At 32.8% G+C, this 17,031-nt stretch overlaps 2 protein-coding genes across 6 annotated transcripts in view; one reads left to right on the top strand and one right to left on the bottom strand.

The window, feature by feature from the left end:
• The window catches only part of LOC139528123 (syntaxin-like), a 36,973-nt gene extending 35,186 nt beyond the window's left edge, over positions 1 to 1,787 (bottom strand). For both annotated transcript variants that reach the window (XM_071323952.1, XM_071323954.1), the window contains exon 1: positions 1,648 to 1,787. In XM_071323952.1, the coding sequence (XP_071180053.1) occupies positions 1,648 to 1,680 (33 nt within the window). In that variant the 5' untranslated portion in view covers positions 1,681 to 1,787. The remainder of the gene's footprint in view (positions 1 to 1,647) is intronic.
• A 27-nt stretch (positions 1,788 to 1,814) lies between these two features.
• Positions 1,815 to 10,006, top strand: LOC139528125 (GTP-binding nuclear protein Ran). 4 transcript variants are annotated; one of them, XM_071323957.1, is made up of 7 exons: positions 1,815 to 1,893; positions 5,212 to 5,254; positions 5,855 to 5,939; positions 6,569 to 6,694; positions 7,524 to 7,711; positions 8,361 to 8,531; positions 8,917 to 10,006. In XM_071323957.1, the coding sequence occupies exons 2-7, from the start codon at positions 5,225 to 5,227 to the stop codon at positions 8,959 to 8,961; spliced, it is 645 nt and encodes a 214-aa protein (XP_071180058.1). In that variant the 5' UTR covers positions 1,815 to 1,893; positions 5,212 to 5,224; the 3' UTR covers positions 8,962 to 10,006. The 4 variants fall into 4 exon arrangements, with proteins under 4 accessions (XP_071180058.1, XP_071180057.1, XP_071180059.1 ...); XM_071323956.1 differs by lacking the exon at positions 1,815 to 1,893 and adding an exon at positions 1,986 to 2,083; XM_071323958.1 differs by lacking the exon at positions 1,815 to 1,893 and adding an exon at positions 2,068 to 2,292.
• The last annotated feature ends 7,025 nt before the right edge of the window (positions 10,007 to 17,031 follow it).

The following is a 17,031-nucleotide window of genomic DNA, read 5'->3' as shown; positions in this document are numbered from 1 at the left end:
GTAAAGGAAACCCTTAACACATATATTTGTATTTTTTTAACAAACATATGAAATAAAATGTATTTCTACTCAGGCAATTAAAGCTTGACATATATTTGTACATGCATGTACATGTACTACATTGTATTGTATTGTACAGAAAACTGTCTATTGTTGTAGATCCTAAAATGCCATCAATAAGTTTTTATATATTTGTGTTTACAGTCTTCACGATGAACTGTAAAATCTACAGGCCCCTAGCTTATTTTTTGAAAATTTTTAGTTAGATTCTGTTGGCCGGTAAATATGATTTCTACAGGCCCAAGAGCAATTTTACAAGCCTGGGTTGCCACTCAGCGTGAAGACTGTATTTAGTGCTGATTTAGTTACATGTACCACACATCTCAATTTATTCAACTAACAATGTATTAACAGTACTAGTATGTGCAGGAAATATAAGTTTGTCAGTCATTTATCATGTTTGTCAGTAGAATAATTTTAATTTAATATTTGTATGTATGGATACATTTGTATTTAAAGTAATCTGTGCCAAATTAGTATTTGTATTTACCTACAATATTAAACACTTCTTACATTACCACCAAGAAGGCAAAAACTCCTAGATGGAATCAAGACAACTTGCCCCACTGCCAACATGGCCAAATCGCCCCATTTTTGTTTACTACTTCACCCCACTTTCTAAAACTATCAGCCCTTATGTTTACCAGCATGCCTCACTAAACTAATATATGGATTAAATCCTTTTAAATTTACTCCTTCCAACTCAACCCTTTTCAACATGATTTTATCAAAATTGGAAAATATGAGTAGACAAGTTGGTGAAAAAGTTCAGCTTCCTGTAGTAAGTTGCAAGCTCTATACAGGAAAATTCAGATACATTATGTACAATAATAATGGAGCGATATAAAAAAGAGCAGTTGAACAATGCAGTATTAAACTAATGCAGAGTTATGATCAGAATGTTTTCCACCAGTCAATACAGATAAGGGTGTCTTCTTCCAGATTATGAGTCGAAATCTGTAGTAAAGTGTAAATAATTTGACTCAGGCACTCTGGTGATTATATTAATAGGCCTACTTTTAGTCTATTAGTTTTATAGGCAGTGTGCAACATAAATTTCGTGTTCAGTTTACAGGAAGCTAAGTTTTTTTTTACATTCTGGTTAGGTTAAAAAAAAATTTAAGAATAGACCTATTAGGATTCACACCCCTAAGCAGTGGCGGATCCAGCCATTTTAAAAAGGGGGTGTTCCCAACCCAGGACAACAGAGGGGGGGGGGGGGTTCCAACTATTCCAACTATATGTCCCCATTCAAATGCATTGATCGGCCAAAAAAAGGGGGGTTCCAACCCCTGGATCCGCCACTGCTAACGCAAAAGAAGGCCATATACAATAATGCTGGAACAATAAACATGCTGGTAAATATATAATATATATTGCAGTACTTTACATGCATGTCTGTCACAGTGTCGGATTCCCCATTTTTCTTTGTCCATTATTGCCAAATTTTACAATTAATACTGGTTTAATTTACATGCATGGTCAATGTCTGTTAAGCATTTAAAGCAATAACAACTAAAGGGGGAGGGGTGTAAGAAATCAGTGTTAACTCAGACTCAGTCCCAACTTGGCCGGCTAAATTCTTACCGCTTTTAAAGCCGCAAGACGATCTTTGGTCATTTTTCAACTTAAGTGTATACTATTTTCATCAACTCATTAAGATCACTGTAGTCTTTGTATGTATTGTTACATGTTACTTCCAAATTCCGATGATACATAAGAAAATCGATACAATTTTAATATCGTCTACCATCATAACACTAGCAAGTGCGCAAGTTCATGCGGGGTTTCCTTCTTCCGGCTGTGTCGCACTTAATGAATTTTTTTTAGCGGGTAAATAATATTTGTTGTTGAATTTAAATTTTCAAAGATATTTCAAAGGACAGAAATCTTCCATCGCATAAGCTCTATTTTTGGTAGTTTATATAATCTAAAGTGACGGCAAATACCCGCCAAAACCAGTTTAAACCCCCCTTCCGGTAAATCTCTTGCGCCATTTCTTGACTGAAGAGGGACATAGCAGGTAAAATCGTCTGTCATCCTATGAAAGAAATCATTTCAATTACACCTTTGATGAATTATTTGTATAGAAAACAGCATGTTTTAATGTTTTATCACTTCATTTTTTATTAATTCCATTTCAACTCGTTACCACAAACAATATACCTGATCGTCTTTGTCATTCTTGAACTTGTAAACGTAAAGTTGACTGGAAAGAGATATACAATTCCTGTTAGTATTGAAACTTAATATTCATCATACAAAACTAATTGCGTATGACAACCTGAAGTTAATAGGCGATCAGACTTCCGCAGTCACTTCTAGAATAAATAAATAAGGATGCGTCAAATTCATTTATTTGGCGGAATTTTATGGTGGTGTAATTTCAGAATATATGTAAATACATAGAATAAACTTACAATTACACACTGGATTTATTCCATAGAGTTGTAAGCAAACCGTTAATGACCAGCTTTCAATATTTTTTTTGTTATTGTTTTAGAGACACTTGTATAATTTTATATTAAGAAATGTCACCTCAAACAGGCCCCCTCAAACATTGTTAAGCGCAAACAAACAAGAAACTTAGATGTAATATGTACTATGTATTGATAGAGCTTGTATTGTCATTGTTGATTAATGCTGGGAACCTACAGATCGTAATGATTAAATTGTAATGCCACACAGTTCATCAGCACTTAAATATGTTGAATGTCAAGGTCCTCTAGATTCGAGATGACAGAATCTCCTTTCAGTTTAGTGTTTACAGCTTGATTGATCTAGACAGTGATATACAGATTTAGAGTCTTAGAATAGAAAATAGTTTTCTATAATGATGTATTTTTTTAATATAAACAACTCAGACTCATATCCGATTAAATCATATCTATTTTAAAATTATATCTTGGAAAGAACTGGTTCTAACTGACTTTCAAAGAAATATTGCACAACGCACATACATACATACATGTACAGTATACATATACATGCAACAATATAGATAGTAAAATAACTTGCTGGTCATCTTAGGTGTTCATAAAAGTTGTGGTGAAAACTGACTTTGTTAAAGTAAGTGAATTCTTAAAACTGTTATATTGATAGTCATCCAAGTTTATCAAACTAATGTGCTACTACCATCTCTGGATTAAATATTGTTATGCAGGCCTGTGTTAATCTAAGTAAACTGCATTATTCATGACTTGGTGTAAATTTTAGGTCTAAGATTTTTTTATTAAAAGCAGGCCAGAGTATTTAAAAGCACATGAGGCAGATTTTACAGTATTGTGTTCTGTCTCCTACTTTCATGTTGCTAATGTGACGGAGACAAAAATGAGTAACGTTAGCGACATTTGGACATGTCACATGAGCAACAACATCTTTAAAAGTTAAATTCTAATGCAACAACGTTTGTAACGTTCATTTTCATTGGATAACGTCACTTTCTTACATGGCATCAATTGACAATTGATGCTATGGGACGTACGCGCAAGCGCAGACGACATATGACAGATTTTAAATACATGTTTTAACGTTGTTTTCTGTCAGTTTCATTAGAATGGAGATAACAATATTGTATTTTAAGCTCCGACGGCATCAATTTGGGATTTGATGGTCGCAAATACCCGTTTACTGTCTCCGCTAACGCGTCGCCAGTAAACTTAATTTGCGACCATCAAATCCCCAATTGATGCCGTCGGAGCTTAAAATACAATACAGTTATCTCCTAAATGTATGCACACAGTGATGTTTAATATATGCCTGGAGTAATAAAATTGTACAGTCTGGTTTAGAATTTCTAAATATACAGAATGTCATTTGCAGGTGTACTTTATATCAAATGAATACACAAGAAACCAAAAAATTAGTAACGTTAGCAACATTTGGACATGTCACATGAGCAACAACATCTTTAAAAGTTAAAATGTATGCACACAGTGATGTTTAAAATATGCCTGGAGTAATAAAATTGTACAGTCTGGTTTAGAATTTCTAAATATACAGAATGTCATTTGCAGGTGTACTTTATATCAAATGAATACACAAGAAACCAATTCGTAATAGTAACATTAGCAACATCTACTATCAAGACATTATGTTTTGTTGCGAACGTCTTTTTGATGGACGGAATACATTTAAGGTCCTCTTGTAAAGATATTACATACAACTTACCTTCTTTGCTTCCCCATCATGTGAAGGAACTGACTCCGAATCTATTTCTGCAAAGGGCGATATCGTAACTCCTATACAGGAGAGTTACAGATATAAATATATGTTGCTCACGTGACACTGATTTGGACGGAAACCTCGAACAGTAACGTTCGCAAAAAATAAAACAGCCAATGATATTGATTCCTCAAGTCCTTTGACCCCCTTACGTCATCCAAATTTAATATGATTGCTATTTTCAATTATTTATAAAACCCGGGATAAAAATAACTACAATGGGCTGTCTGAGAACTAACAAGAAAATTGCGATCGTGACATACCACAATGGACGGAAAAGACGTGACGTTAGCAACAATATTATTAAATTACCTTTTTTAGCCTTTACCAATAAAAATCTGCCTTAAAGTTATGATTAAAACACAAAAGAAGACTTTTTATTAAAATATAAGTCCATGTTATTAGGCTCCACTTATAAATAATACTTCAAAATTCCACTCCAAATAAGCTGGATGTCAGTAAAGTAGGTCATGATGTCTATTCCATGTCCAATATTTTGAAATTGAAAACCCTCTAATTCTAACATAAAACACAAACACAGAGTAATTTTTATTTTTATTTACTCAGAAAGACACATTTTATTCAATAACATAATGCATTACTCCATTTCACAGTCTGTTTCACAGTTTCAGCAATTGCTTTTTTGATGGATACAAAAAACAATAAATCCTTCTTATTGTAAAATCTGCCATGAACAATTTTCATTATCAAAATATCAAAAGGCATGCAGATTTGACAATTTGGTGAGATCCAAGATTAACAAGTGTCAACATGATTAACACTTAACAATTGCCATATGGTCATATCAACTCAGTCTTCTGTACTGCTCATTACCTAAATGTATGTTTATTTTATAATGTGTTTTTAAATTAGTTCTATATACAACTGAATTATAATTGTATGAATTACCTTTTTATTCTATTTTAGAAATTAAACAAACATGACAGAAACAGCAGCACCTACCTTTAAGGTAAGTTGTGTCCTTTATTTGATAGAAAGGTGAATATCAAGCTATACACAAATAAAAAAGATGATTGCCAATGAGACAACTATCCATCCAAGTTCAAACGAAATGGACAAGAAATCATAGGCAATCCTATGACAGTTTAAATTATTCGACATGTGCATGTTAAGATGCATGCAGGACAAATATAAGGATGCTGAAACACAATTGAAAGAACATTCCAAAATGTGTAAGCAGTTGAATAAATACTGCTTTTCTTGTAAAAATATTCTATTCTATAGAGTAAAATGTCATGTTCATTGTAAAATAGAACCTCATTCAGGCATCCATCATGTAACTTTGCTGTGTGGAATAATGAAAATTGAAGAAAAACTAGTTTGAATACACACAAGGTTTGATTGTATAAGATTAGTAAATAGATTTATATGTTTGATTCTTATACATGTACAAACTGTTTATTGGAAGAAATCTACAATTTATATTTCAAACATAATTTATTACTGTCTTCAATCAATCTTAATTTTTTTGAACAGAAGGTATTAGGGATAGAACAGCCACATGTCTTTATTTTCTTTTAAACAAATTTCAATACATTTATACTTGCAGCTTGTTCTGGTTGGAGATGGAGGTGTTGGTAAAACCACATTTGTAAAAAGACATTTGACTGGTGAATTTGAAAAGAGATATGTCGGTATGTTGTATGATAGATTTTCAAATATTTGTGTAAAACATATCATTTAAACTGTTTTGATCCATTCCCTGAATGAAGATGAATGATCAAAAGTGAAAATATGAAAATAAGAAGATTGTGGTATGCTTGCCAATGAGACGACTCCACAAAAGACCAAATGACATAAAAATTAATAATTCCTGGTCACTTCGTTTTTCAACAATGAGCAAAACTGCATAATCAGCTATAAAAGGCCCTGAAATGACAAATGTAAAACAATTCCTTCGAGAAAACTAATGGCCTGATTTATGTACAAAGTAATGAACCAAAAACTAATGTGATATACAGCAACAAATTATACCCACTGAATAATAGGCACATTTGTAATGTGCTGGGATAAAATGAGTTTGAAGGCTCCACCCTTCCCACATGTCTATCATTCATTTATGTTCACATATCCAAAGTATTACATTTACACGTATAAGATGGCCAATAAAATCAGTCTGTTAACATTTTGTGGTTAAACCAAAAGAATTTTAGATATTTTCTTTATTGCATTAAAATCAATGAAACTGATAATTTACCCCTTCAGCCACAGAACTTTAAAAATTGTTATTTATTTCATATCGGATATTTTCTTTTAATTACAGCCACATTAGGAGTAGAAGTCCATCCGTTAAAATTTCACACAAACAGAGGAGAAATGGTGTTCAATGTATGGGATACAGCAGGACAAGAAAAATATGGTGGTTTGAGAGATGGGTATTATATCCAAGGTAAGACTTCAAACACAGTACAATTTGAATTACGAATCTGCTTGAAAATTACAACTTATCAATAATAAAAGTTTGCATGTTCAGTTTCAATTTTCAATTTCATTGGTTTTGAATGAATACAAAAATAAGGATATGTGGTATGATTGCCTATGCGACAACTATCCACCATAATTCAAATCAAGTGGATGTAAGCAATTATAGGCAACTGTACAACCTTCAACAATGAAAAAACAACATACCTTTTGGTCGGCTATGAAAGTCCCTGACATGAAGATGTGAAATTGTTCAATTGAGAAAACTAGCAGCTTAATTTGTAACAAAACAATTAATATATATGAAAAACAAATGTGACAGACGAGAAACAACAAGAACTTATCTACAGGCTGCTGACTTGGGACAGACATGTAAATAGTGTGCCATGGTTAAAAACCCTCCCCAAACCTGGGACAGTGGTCTAGCAGAACAACACAAGAACAAACTTTTGACTCCAGTTGAAAAAGGCTTAGCTCTTCAGGTGGATATTGGATGTGTACTTATACATCCCAAAAATACACGTGCTATATATCTGAAAGTACTTGCAGTTACTTACAGCTAATTAGATTTATGGAAAATGGAACCATTGGATCTCAATCTTAAATTTGTTCTTACCAACTAAGATGAAGCAGTATTCAATGGTCATAGTTCCAAATACATCTGAAGACTGTAATTTTATGCGTATGTATTGTGATCATTTTTGATAAATCTTTTTACTTATTTTAAATGTTTTGTTTATTTTGTGAAATTGTCTGATCAATTTTGTCTTAACATATATTTATTTAATTGTTTTCAGGTCAATGTGCCATCATCATGTTTGATGTAACATCTCGAGTAACCTACAAAAATGTTCCCAACTGGCATCGAGATTTGGTACGAGTGTGTGAGAACATTCCTATTGTTTTGTGTGGTAACAAAGTAGACATCAAAGACAGAAAGGTCAAAGCCAAAGCAATTGTATTCCACAGAAAGAAGAACTTACAGGTATTTATTAAAGAAGGGGAGACAATAGAGTTGCAAAAGTTTTGATTTATTTTCAACTTCAAAAATAAGTTGAAGGAAACAAATTAAGTAATTTTAAATTGACTAAAGTCTTGATGCATATGAAGCTTATTTTTGAATCTGAAAGATAACTACTTGAATTTTATGACAATCTTTGAATTTAATCAACTTTTTTTTGTCTTGTATTTCTCCAATATTCATCAACAGAAAGACTCCATCATCAAAATTTATTAATTGAAAGAGAACAAAAACCTTTACTTGTACCATATTAAAAAAATCAACACTCCTTGAAACACTACAAAACAACCTATACAATCAACAATTGAACCCTACCAAACACTTGTTAATCTTGGTTGCTACGAAAGGGTAGGCAGGTGCCACACCATATGTGGTAACCATGAAGTGGACCATGAGTAGTACACATTCTGTATTGAGAAAAACAAATCCTTTAAGCATATTTAAAAAATAAATCTTGTTCTAATATTTTTCATATTGTTTAATTATATTCATTCAAGTTATAATCTATAAAGTGTTGATTTGTTTATACCATAGTTGCACTATCATCTTGTGACCATCATAAAATTTGTTTCTAAGATTTCATTTAAAATGAACATTTTTTTTTAATTTTCAGTATTATGACATAAGTGCCAAAAGTAACTACAACTTTGAAAAACCTTTCTTGTGGCTTGCTAGAAAATTGTGTGGTGATGCTAACTTAGAATTTGTAGCTATGCCAGCCTTAGCTCCACCAGAAATCCAGATGGACCCAAACTTGGCCTTCCAATATGAACAAGAATTAAAGGTAAGCATAAAATACAATATCCAAATATATTGAAAGACACTTGGATATTGGCATACAACTGCAGGCAAATCTTTCACTATTAACATGACATGTATTTAAAGAAAATTTCAAAGACACTAAAAACCAATACATTCAGAAGAAATGCACGTCATTATGCACCCATAAAAAGGAAGCCAAAATTATAAGGTTTGAGGTCAAACAAATCATTTTGAAATGTTAATCCTTATTTAACACAGGTTGTGAAACTTTAATATTGTATATATATTGAAATGAAACTTCTTAGATGCTGAGCATCATCTTTTTTTTTTTAGTTGCCAACTAGAGACTGCTAGATTTTAGATATAAATGTACATGTAGTAAAATTCATAATTATTTTTCATTGCAGACAGCACAAGATGTAGCCCTCCCTGATGACGATGATGATTTATAATGAGTGTCTGAACTTAGTCTGACTATTTCATGTGAAGTTTTTATCCAAACAAAGTAGCTGACAAACCTTGCAGATGGGGAAGACTTTTGATTGGTTGGACATTCAGAGAATGCCAATATTTAAATTTACTCCATTTAGCATAATATGGCTCATTTTATATCTGCTCCCTCTATTATAATAATAGCGGAATGCCTTTTGGTGCAATTTATATACATGGTTGATGCCACATTGTTAGCTGCTCTGTTGTCATGGTGATTGATCTGATATTACGATAGGACTGCACACGTCATCTTTAAGAAAGCTTTGGATTTGTCATCGCTATAGAAAAGAATTGTTCATTTGGAGAAAAATTAAAAGCTGTATATTTTACCATTTAACTCCGTAAAATGTGTCATCCTATAAATTATGTGGATATTTAACATACTAAAAATCATGTTATTTATTTAATTGGAAATACAGTGTTAATTTGAAGCATTCTTAGCTAGGGTTGTATATTATTTATATTCTTACTTGGATCACAATGTAATAAAATAGATGCTGCTCAAAAGGAGAGATGCTATTTATAGAAAGTTGAAGTGCGAAAGGGTTGTATGAAAAAGAAAGTTGCTATTTTGGACATTTTACACTATTTTGTCATATTGTGAACTTAAATTTTTAGGTCAGGGCTTCATAATTTTATTAAAATGTTTTTTTCATAGTTACCAAACAACATACAATAACAATTTTGTTTTTTATTTTTAGTGCAATTTACTTTAAATTCATTTTGTGGTGAAAACTTCAATTAAATGTATAAAATAAAAAATTATGAAGCCCTGTATAGTCAATACATTAAATGCTATTATTCTACTATAAATGCTTTGTTAGATCCAATTTTTACTTGTCTCACAGATTTGATATAACAAAAATATGTCTTTTGTATTGTATTGAGAGAAAGGTTCAATTAGATTTTAAATGAATTGATATTGTAAACTCGTTTTATGTGGAACAAAGCATTTGTTTTATGTGATTTTCAAAAACAACAGAAAATAAATATTAAAAGTGATAATGTGTTGATATAACATGAATGCCTTCACAACGTAAATCCAGCTTGCCAGATTGCATAAATAGTGACTTCCCCAAAATATGTGTATATGGTAACACTTCTTGTTAGCAATCTGGCCTGTAGCCAGAAATTTTCGAGGGGGGGTTATATGGACTCGGGAACTGGTTTTCAACAGTCACAATTCGAACAGATGTTGACTTTAACAGTGCTTATTTGTTTTCAAAGGGGGTGTCGTCCAAACCCCCTTGGCTATGGGTATGGCATTTTGAGTTTTAATGATTTCATGGGAAGAACAAAATGACCAGTTGTCACTTGTTTTAAGCTAGATGGCTATTTTAAGAAAGAAATTCACTTCAAAACACTGTTCCAATATAAAATTTAACACAATACAAAAAAGATGTAGTATGATTGCCAATGAGACCAAATGACACAGAAATTAACTACTATAAGTCACAGTATGGCCTTCAACAATGAGCAAAACCCATACTGCATAATCGGCTATAAATGGCACCAAAATGACAAATCTAAACCAATTCAAACTAGAAAACTTACGGCGGAATTTATGTAACATTTCAATAAACAACAACCACTGAATTACAGGCTCCTGACCTGGGACATATACATACATACAGAATGTTGCGGGTTAAACATGTTGGTGGTTCCCAACCCTCTCCCTAACACAAGAACGAACTATTAAAATCAGCTGAAAAAGGATTAACTCAACAGATTGATTCAAATAGAAATATATCTAACAACCAGATGCTCTGCAGGGTGCAGCTTTATACAACAGCAGAGGTCAAACCCTGAACGGTTGGGGCTAGAATGGACACAATATTCAAGCTGGATACAGCTCTGAAGTTTTGTTTGTGATTAAATAGTTGACACAGCATAGGTTTCTGACACGGAATGAATGTGGTCTTATGAACTTACAATATTTTTTTTTGCTTTTGAGCAATTCGCTATGGCTTTAGACTGCTGTTGAATATTAATCCTCGCAAAAAAAAAATATTTGAAGAAATTTTCTTTTTAATTTCCGAAATCTGGAATGAGAAAAATTTAACCCCCCCCCCCCCCCCTTCACCCTTTTTTCACGGTAAAATTAATATTTATTAATAGTAACTTCTAAAAAAATAAATGGGGGAATGTGTCTAAAGAGACACAGATGATGCCCCTAGCATATAACGTTATAAAGGGACATTACTCAAGAACTAAAAGTGAAGCTGCCAAAAATTGAACTTAAAACTGAGTTTAGAGGTATTAAGCATTATATACACATTTCATTAAATTTAGTTGAGACAAACTTAAGTTAAGAGAACAGAAACTAAAAAATTCTTCAATTTTTCCATTTGAAAAGGGGCATAACCCTAGAATGGTAATCAAAGTGCTTGTAATCACTGAATGGTAAAGACTGCTTTAATTGATCAGTTGGTAGTAAAGTGAATATTGCATTGTATATTGTATATAGCATTGATTTAAGTTGTTTCAACTACTATTCTGGACAAAGAAAGATAATTCCAATTTTCAAAGATTTCATAAAGCATTGGTTTTAGGTGATTCAACAACCATTCTGGACAAAGAAAGATAGCTCCAATTTATTCTCTTGAAACTACAAAAATGCTTGTTTCTGCCCCGTTTTGACTCTTTATTCCTAGACTGTTTGCTCCATTGCCCACAAAATATATCCCAACCTTCTACTTATGGTATTAAACATTGTGGTACAATTTCAGAACAATTGAAATACTTGTACACAACTTTTTGTACTCACACTAGATAATTGCTTGTTTTGGGCCCCTAATTCCAAAATCTTAGGGACCACAACCCCCAAATTCAATCCTAAGCTTCCTTTTGTGGTTATAAACATTGTGTTCAAATTTTATTGATTTCTATTCACTTAAAGTAATTATCCGGAAACCACCCGTCTTTGGAGGAAACTGACAATGACGACGACGTGATACCAATATACGACCGCAAAAATTTTTGCGATCGTATAAAAACAGGATGTGGCTTTTATTCACACCACCTGATAGCCTCGAGGTGTCATCTGTGAATTTCACTGTCAGATAGGTAACTCATTCGTTCGCCAGTACATGTAGTGCAAAAAAAGTGTTGTGCAATCGTGAGCATAATTTTCTTAAGTCATTTAAGTAAAGTTCTATGAGGCTGCAGATTCTTCAGTGCCTAGTAAAAAGTTCAAATCATGCATACAAATGTATGGTATAATTGTCGAGCCTGCAACTTTTTGCAGAAAGCTCGACATAGGGATAGGGTTCGGGCGGCAGCAACGTTAGCTAACTTCTTAAAAGTTTTATATTTTAGAAGGTGGAAGACCTGGATGCTTCATACTTTGTATATAGATGCCTCATGTTACAAACTTTCCGTCAGTCACATGTCCAATGTCCTTGGCCTCATTTTCATAGTTCAGAGACTGCTTGAAAAAAATGTTAAGATTTTTTGTAATGTTCAATTCTCTCTTATTATTAGTAATAGGACAACTTTATTCGGTATGTGTGTACCTTGCAAGGTCCTCATGCCCGTCAAGACAGTTTTCACTTGACCCGGACCTCATTTCATGGATCACTGAACAAGGTTAAGTTTTGGTGGTCAAGTCCATATCTCAGATACTATATGCAATTGGTCTAGTATATTCGGTGTATGGAAGGACTGTAAGGTGTACATGTCCAACTGGCAGGTGTCATCTGACCTTGACCTCATTTTCATGGTCCACTGGTTGAAGTTAAGCTTTTATACGACCGCAAAATTTGAAAAAATTTTCGTCGTATATTGCTATCACGTTGGCGTCGTCTGCGTCGTCGTCGTCGGCGTCGTCGTCGTCGTCGTCGTAATACTTTTAGTTTTCGCACTCTAACTTTAGTAAAAGTGAATAGAAATCTATGAAATTTTAACACACGGTTTATGACCACAAAAGGAAGGTTGGGATTGATTTTGGGAGTTTTTGTCCCAACATTTTAGGAATTAGGGGCCAAAATGGGCCCAAATAAGCATTTTCTTGGTTTTCGCACTATAACTTTAGTTTAAGTAAATAGAAATCTATGAAATTTTGACATAAGGTTTATGACCACAAAAGAAAGGTTGGGATTGATTTTGGGAGTTTTGGTTCCAACAGTTTAGGAATTAGGGGCCAAAAAAGGGCCCAAATAAGCATTATTCTTGGTTTTCGCACAATAACTTTAGTTTAAGTAAATAGAAATCAATGAAATTTAAACACAATGTTTATGACCACAAAAGGAAGGTTGGTATTGATTTTGGGAGTTTAGGTCCCAACAGTTTAGGAATTATTGGCCAAAAAGGGACCCAAATAAGCATTTTTTTTGGTTTTCGCACCATAACGTTAGTATAAGTAAATAGAAATCTATGAAATTTAAACACAAGGTTTATGACCATAAAAGGAAGGTTGGTATTGATTTTGGGAGTTTTGGTCCCAACAGTTTAGGAATAAAGGGCCCAAAGGGTCCAGATTTAAACTTTGTTTGATTTTATCAAAAATTGAATAATTGGGGTTCTTTGATATGCCGAATCTAACTGTGTATGTAGATTCTTAATTTTTGGTCCCGTTTTCAAATTGGTCTACATTAAGGTCCAAAGGGTCCAAAATTAAACTTAGTTTGATTTAAAAAAAAATTGAATCCTTGGGGTTCTTTGATATGCTGAATCTAAAAATGTACTTAGATTTTTTATTATTGGCCCAGTTTTCAAGTTGGTCCAAATCGGGGTCCAAAATTAAACTTTGTTTGATTTCATCAAAAATTGAATAATTGGGGTTCTTTGATATGCCAAATCTAACTGTGTATGTAGATTCTATTTGGTCCCGTTTTCAAATTGGTTTACATTAACGTCCAAAGGGTCCAAAATTAAACTAAGTTTGATTTTAACAAAAATTAAATTCTTGGGCTTATTTGATATGCTTTATCTAAATATGTACTTTGATTTTTGATTATGGGCCCAGTTTTCAAGTTGGTCCAAATCAGGATTCCATATCAAGTATTGTGCAATAGAAAGAAATTTTCAATTGCACAGTATTGCACAATAGCAAGAAATATCTAATTGCACAATATTGTGCAATAGCAATTAATTTTCAATTGGAGTTATCTTTCTTTGTATAGAATAGTAAATGATAATATATGTTGGAAATTTACCAGACATGACTATGATGTCATTTTCTATTTTTATTTGCCAATAACTTTATGTAAATAACTTCATTGGAAATTTGCCAATATAAAATGTTGCTGATGAAGCTTTTTTTCCTTATCTTATCTAAAATGTTTTTAGATAATGTATGTTGGACATTTGCCAGACATGACTATGATGTCATTTTCTATTTTTATTTGCCAATAACTTTATGTAAATAACTTCATTGGAAATTTGCCAATATAAAATGTTGCTGATGAAGTTTTTTTTATTGTTTTATACAATAAACAATGTATATTCACTTTTACTACCAACCAATCTTTACCATTCAGTGATAACAAGCACTTTATTTTACATTTTAATATCTTATGATGTATTTAAAAGAGTAGTTATTGTTGCAAACTCCATTAGAAATTTGAATTGATATCAGTTTTGGAAAAAGGGAAACGGGGATGTGAAAAAAAGGGGGGGGGGGGGGGTTTAAATTTTTCTCATTTCAGATTTCATAAATAAAAAGAAAATTTCTTCAAACATTTTTTTGAGAGGATTAATATTCAACAGCATAGTGAATTGCTCAAAGGCAAAAAAAAACCTTTTAAGTTCATTAGACCACATTCATTCTGTGTCAGAAACCTATGCTGTGTCAACTATTTAATTTTAGATTTAAAAAGTTTGAAGAAATCTTTAATTGATTTGTAAAATCTTGACATTTGTTTTGTGTAAAAAAAAACCATATAATGTCAAAAATTTGATCACAATCCAAATTCAGAGCTGTATCACGCTTGAATGTTTTGTCCATACTTGCCCCAACTGTTCAGGGTTCGACCTCTGCGGTCGTATAAAGCTGCGCCCTGCGGAGCACCTGGTTGAGTTTTGGTATATTTTTCTAATACTATATGCAATAGGTCAACAATATTTGGTGTATGGAAATATTTTATGATCTATATGTCAGTCACGCAGGTTTTATTTGACCTTGACATCATTTTCACAGTTCATTTCTAAGTGTTATTAGCATTTGTGTTTTGGTCTGTCTTTCTTAATTTATAAGCAATAGGTCAACTATATTTGTTATATGGAAGAATTGTCAGCTGTACATGTCTTCCTGGCATGGTTCATCTGACCTTGACCTAATTTTCATGGTTCATTGATCAATGTTTAGTTTTCTTGGTTAATTTTGAGTTTATGTGACAGTTGTAATGAAGCTTTATATTTAGGACTATCAACATAGTATCAATGATTAGTAAAAAAGGCTAGACATTACAGGGTGTGCACTCTTGTTATAATGTGTACATGTTTAAGCACGCTTTGACTTTTTTTTTATGCCCCATTTATGAGCATTGTTTTCTGGTCTGTGCGTCTATCAGTACGTCTGTCTGTCCCGCTTCAGGAAAATAAAAGCTTTTGTTCGAGGTAGTTATTGATAGAGTTGAAGTCCAATCAACTTGAAACTTAGTTCACATGTTTCTTATGATATGATCTTTCTAATTTTTTTTGTCGCAGAAAGCTGGACATAGGGATAGTGATCTGGTTAAGGCACCAGTGTTAGCTTACTTCTTAAAAGCTTTATATTTTAGCAGGTGGAATACCTAGATGCTTTTTACTTTGAAAACAGATGCCTCATGTTACGAAGTTTCTGTCAGTCACATGTCCAATGTCCTTGACCTCATTTTCATGGTTCAGTGACTACTTGAAAAAAGATAAGTATTTTTGTAATGTTAATTTCACTCTTAATATGAGTAATAGGATAACTATATTTGGTATGTGCGTACCTTGCAAGGTCCTCATGCCTGTCGGACAATTTTCACTTGACCTCTTTTCATGGACCAGTGAACAAGGTTAAGTTTTGGTGGTCAAGTCCATATCTCAGATACTATAAGCAATAGGTCTAGTATATTCAGTGTATGGAAGGACTAAGGAGTACATGTCCAACTGGCAGGTGTCATCTGACCATGACCACATTTTCATGGTTCAGTGGTTATAGTTAAGTTTTTATGTTTTGGTATATTTTTCTAATACTGTATGCAATAAGTCAATTATATTAAGTGTATGGAATGATTGTAAGGTGTACATGTCTACCTGGCAGGTGTCATCTGACCTTGACCTCATTTTAATGGTTCAGTTGTCAAAGTTAAGTTTTTGAGTTTTGGTCTATTTTTCTAATACTATATATGCAATAGATCAACTATATTTGGTGTATGGAAATATTTTATGATCTATATGTCAGTGGCACAGGTTTTATTTGACCTCATTTTCATGGTTCATTGCTCAGTGTTAAGTTTTTGTGCTTTGGTCTGTTTTTCTTAAACTATAAACAATAGGTCAACAATATTTGTTGTATGGATGAATTGTTAGCTGTACATGTCTGCCTGGCATGATTCATCTGACATTGACCTCATTTTCATGGTTCATGGTTCAGTGACTACTTGAAAAAAGATAAGTATTTTTGTAATGTTAATTTCACTCTTAATATGAGTAATAGGATAACTATATTTGGTATGTGCGTACCTTGCAAGGTCCTCATGCCTGTCGGACAATTTTCACTTGACCTCTTTTCATGGACCAGTGAACAAGGTTAAGTTTTGGTGGTCAAGTCCATATCTCAGATACTATAAGCAATAGGTCTAGTATATTCAGTGTATGGAAGGACTAAGGAGTACATGTCCAACTGGCAGGTGTCATCTGACCATGACCACATTTTCATGGTTCAGTGGTTATAGTTAAGTTTTTATGTTTTGGTATATTTTTCTAATACTGTATGCAATAAGTCAATTATATTAAGTGTATGGAATGATTGTAAGGTGTACATGTCTACCTGGCAGGTGTCATCTGACCTTGACCTCATTTTAATGGTTCAGTTGTCAAAGTTAAGTTTTTGAGTTTTG

This window comes from Mytilus edulis, chromosome 6 (assembly GCF_963676685.1).
Source record: "Mytilus edulis chromosome 6, xbMytEdul2.2, whole genome shotgun sequence".
Taxonomy (NCBI): domain Eukaryota; kingdom Metazoa; phylum Mollusca; class Bivalvia; order Mytilida; family Mytilidae; genus Mytilus; species Mytilus edulis.
The sequence above is the reverse complement of the archived record's forward strand: the minus strand, read 5'-3'. Positions and strand labels throughout refer to the sequence as shown.

Bases quoted from the DNA above. Each gene is read 5' to 3' on its own strand.
- LOC139528125 (XM_071323957.1), top strand. From the start codon at position 5,225: ATGACAGAAACAGCAGCACCTACCTTTAAG. The intron at 5,255-5,854 runs GTAAGTTGTGTC...TTATACTTGCAG, and splicing joins CAGCAGCACCTACCTTTAAG to CTTGTTCTGGTTGGAGATGG. The intron at 5,940-6,568 runs GTATGTTGTATG...TTTTAATTACAG, and splicing joins ATTTGAAAAGAGATATGTCG to CCACATTAGGAGTAGAAGTC.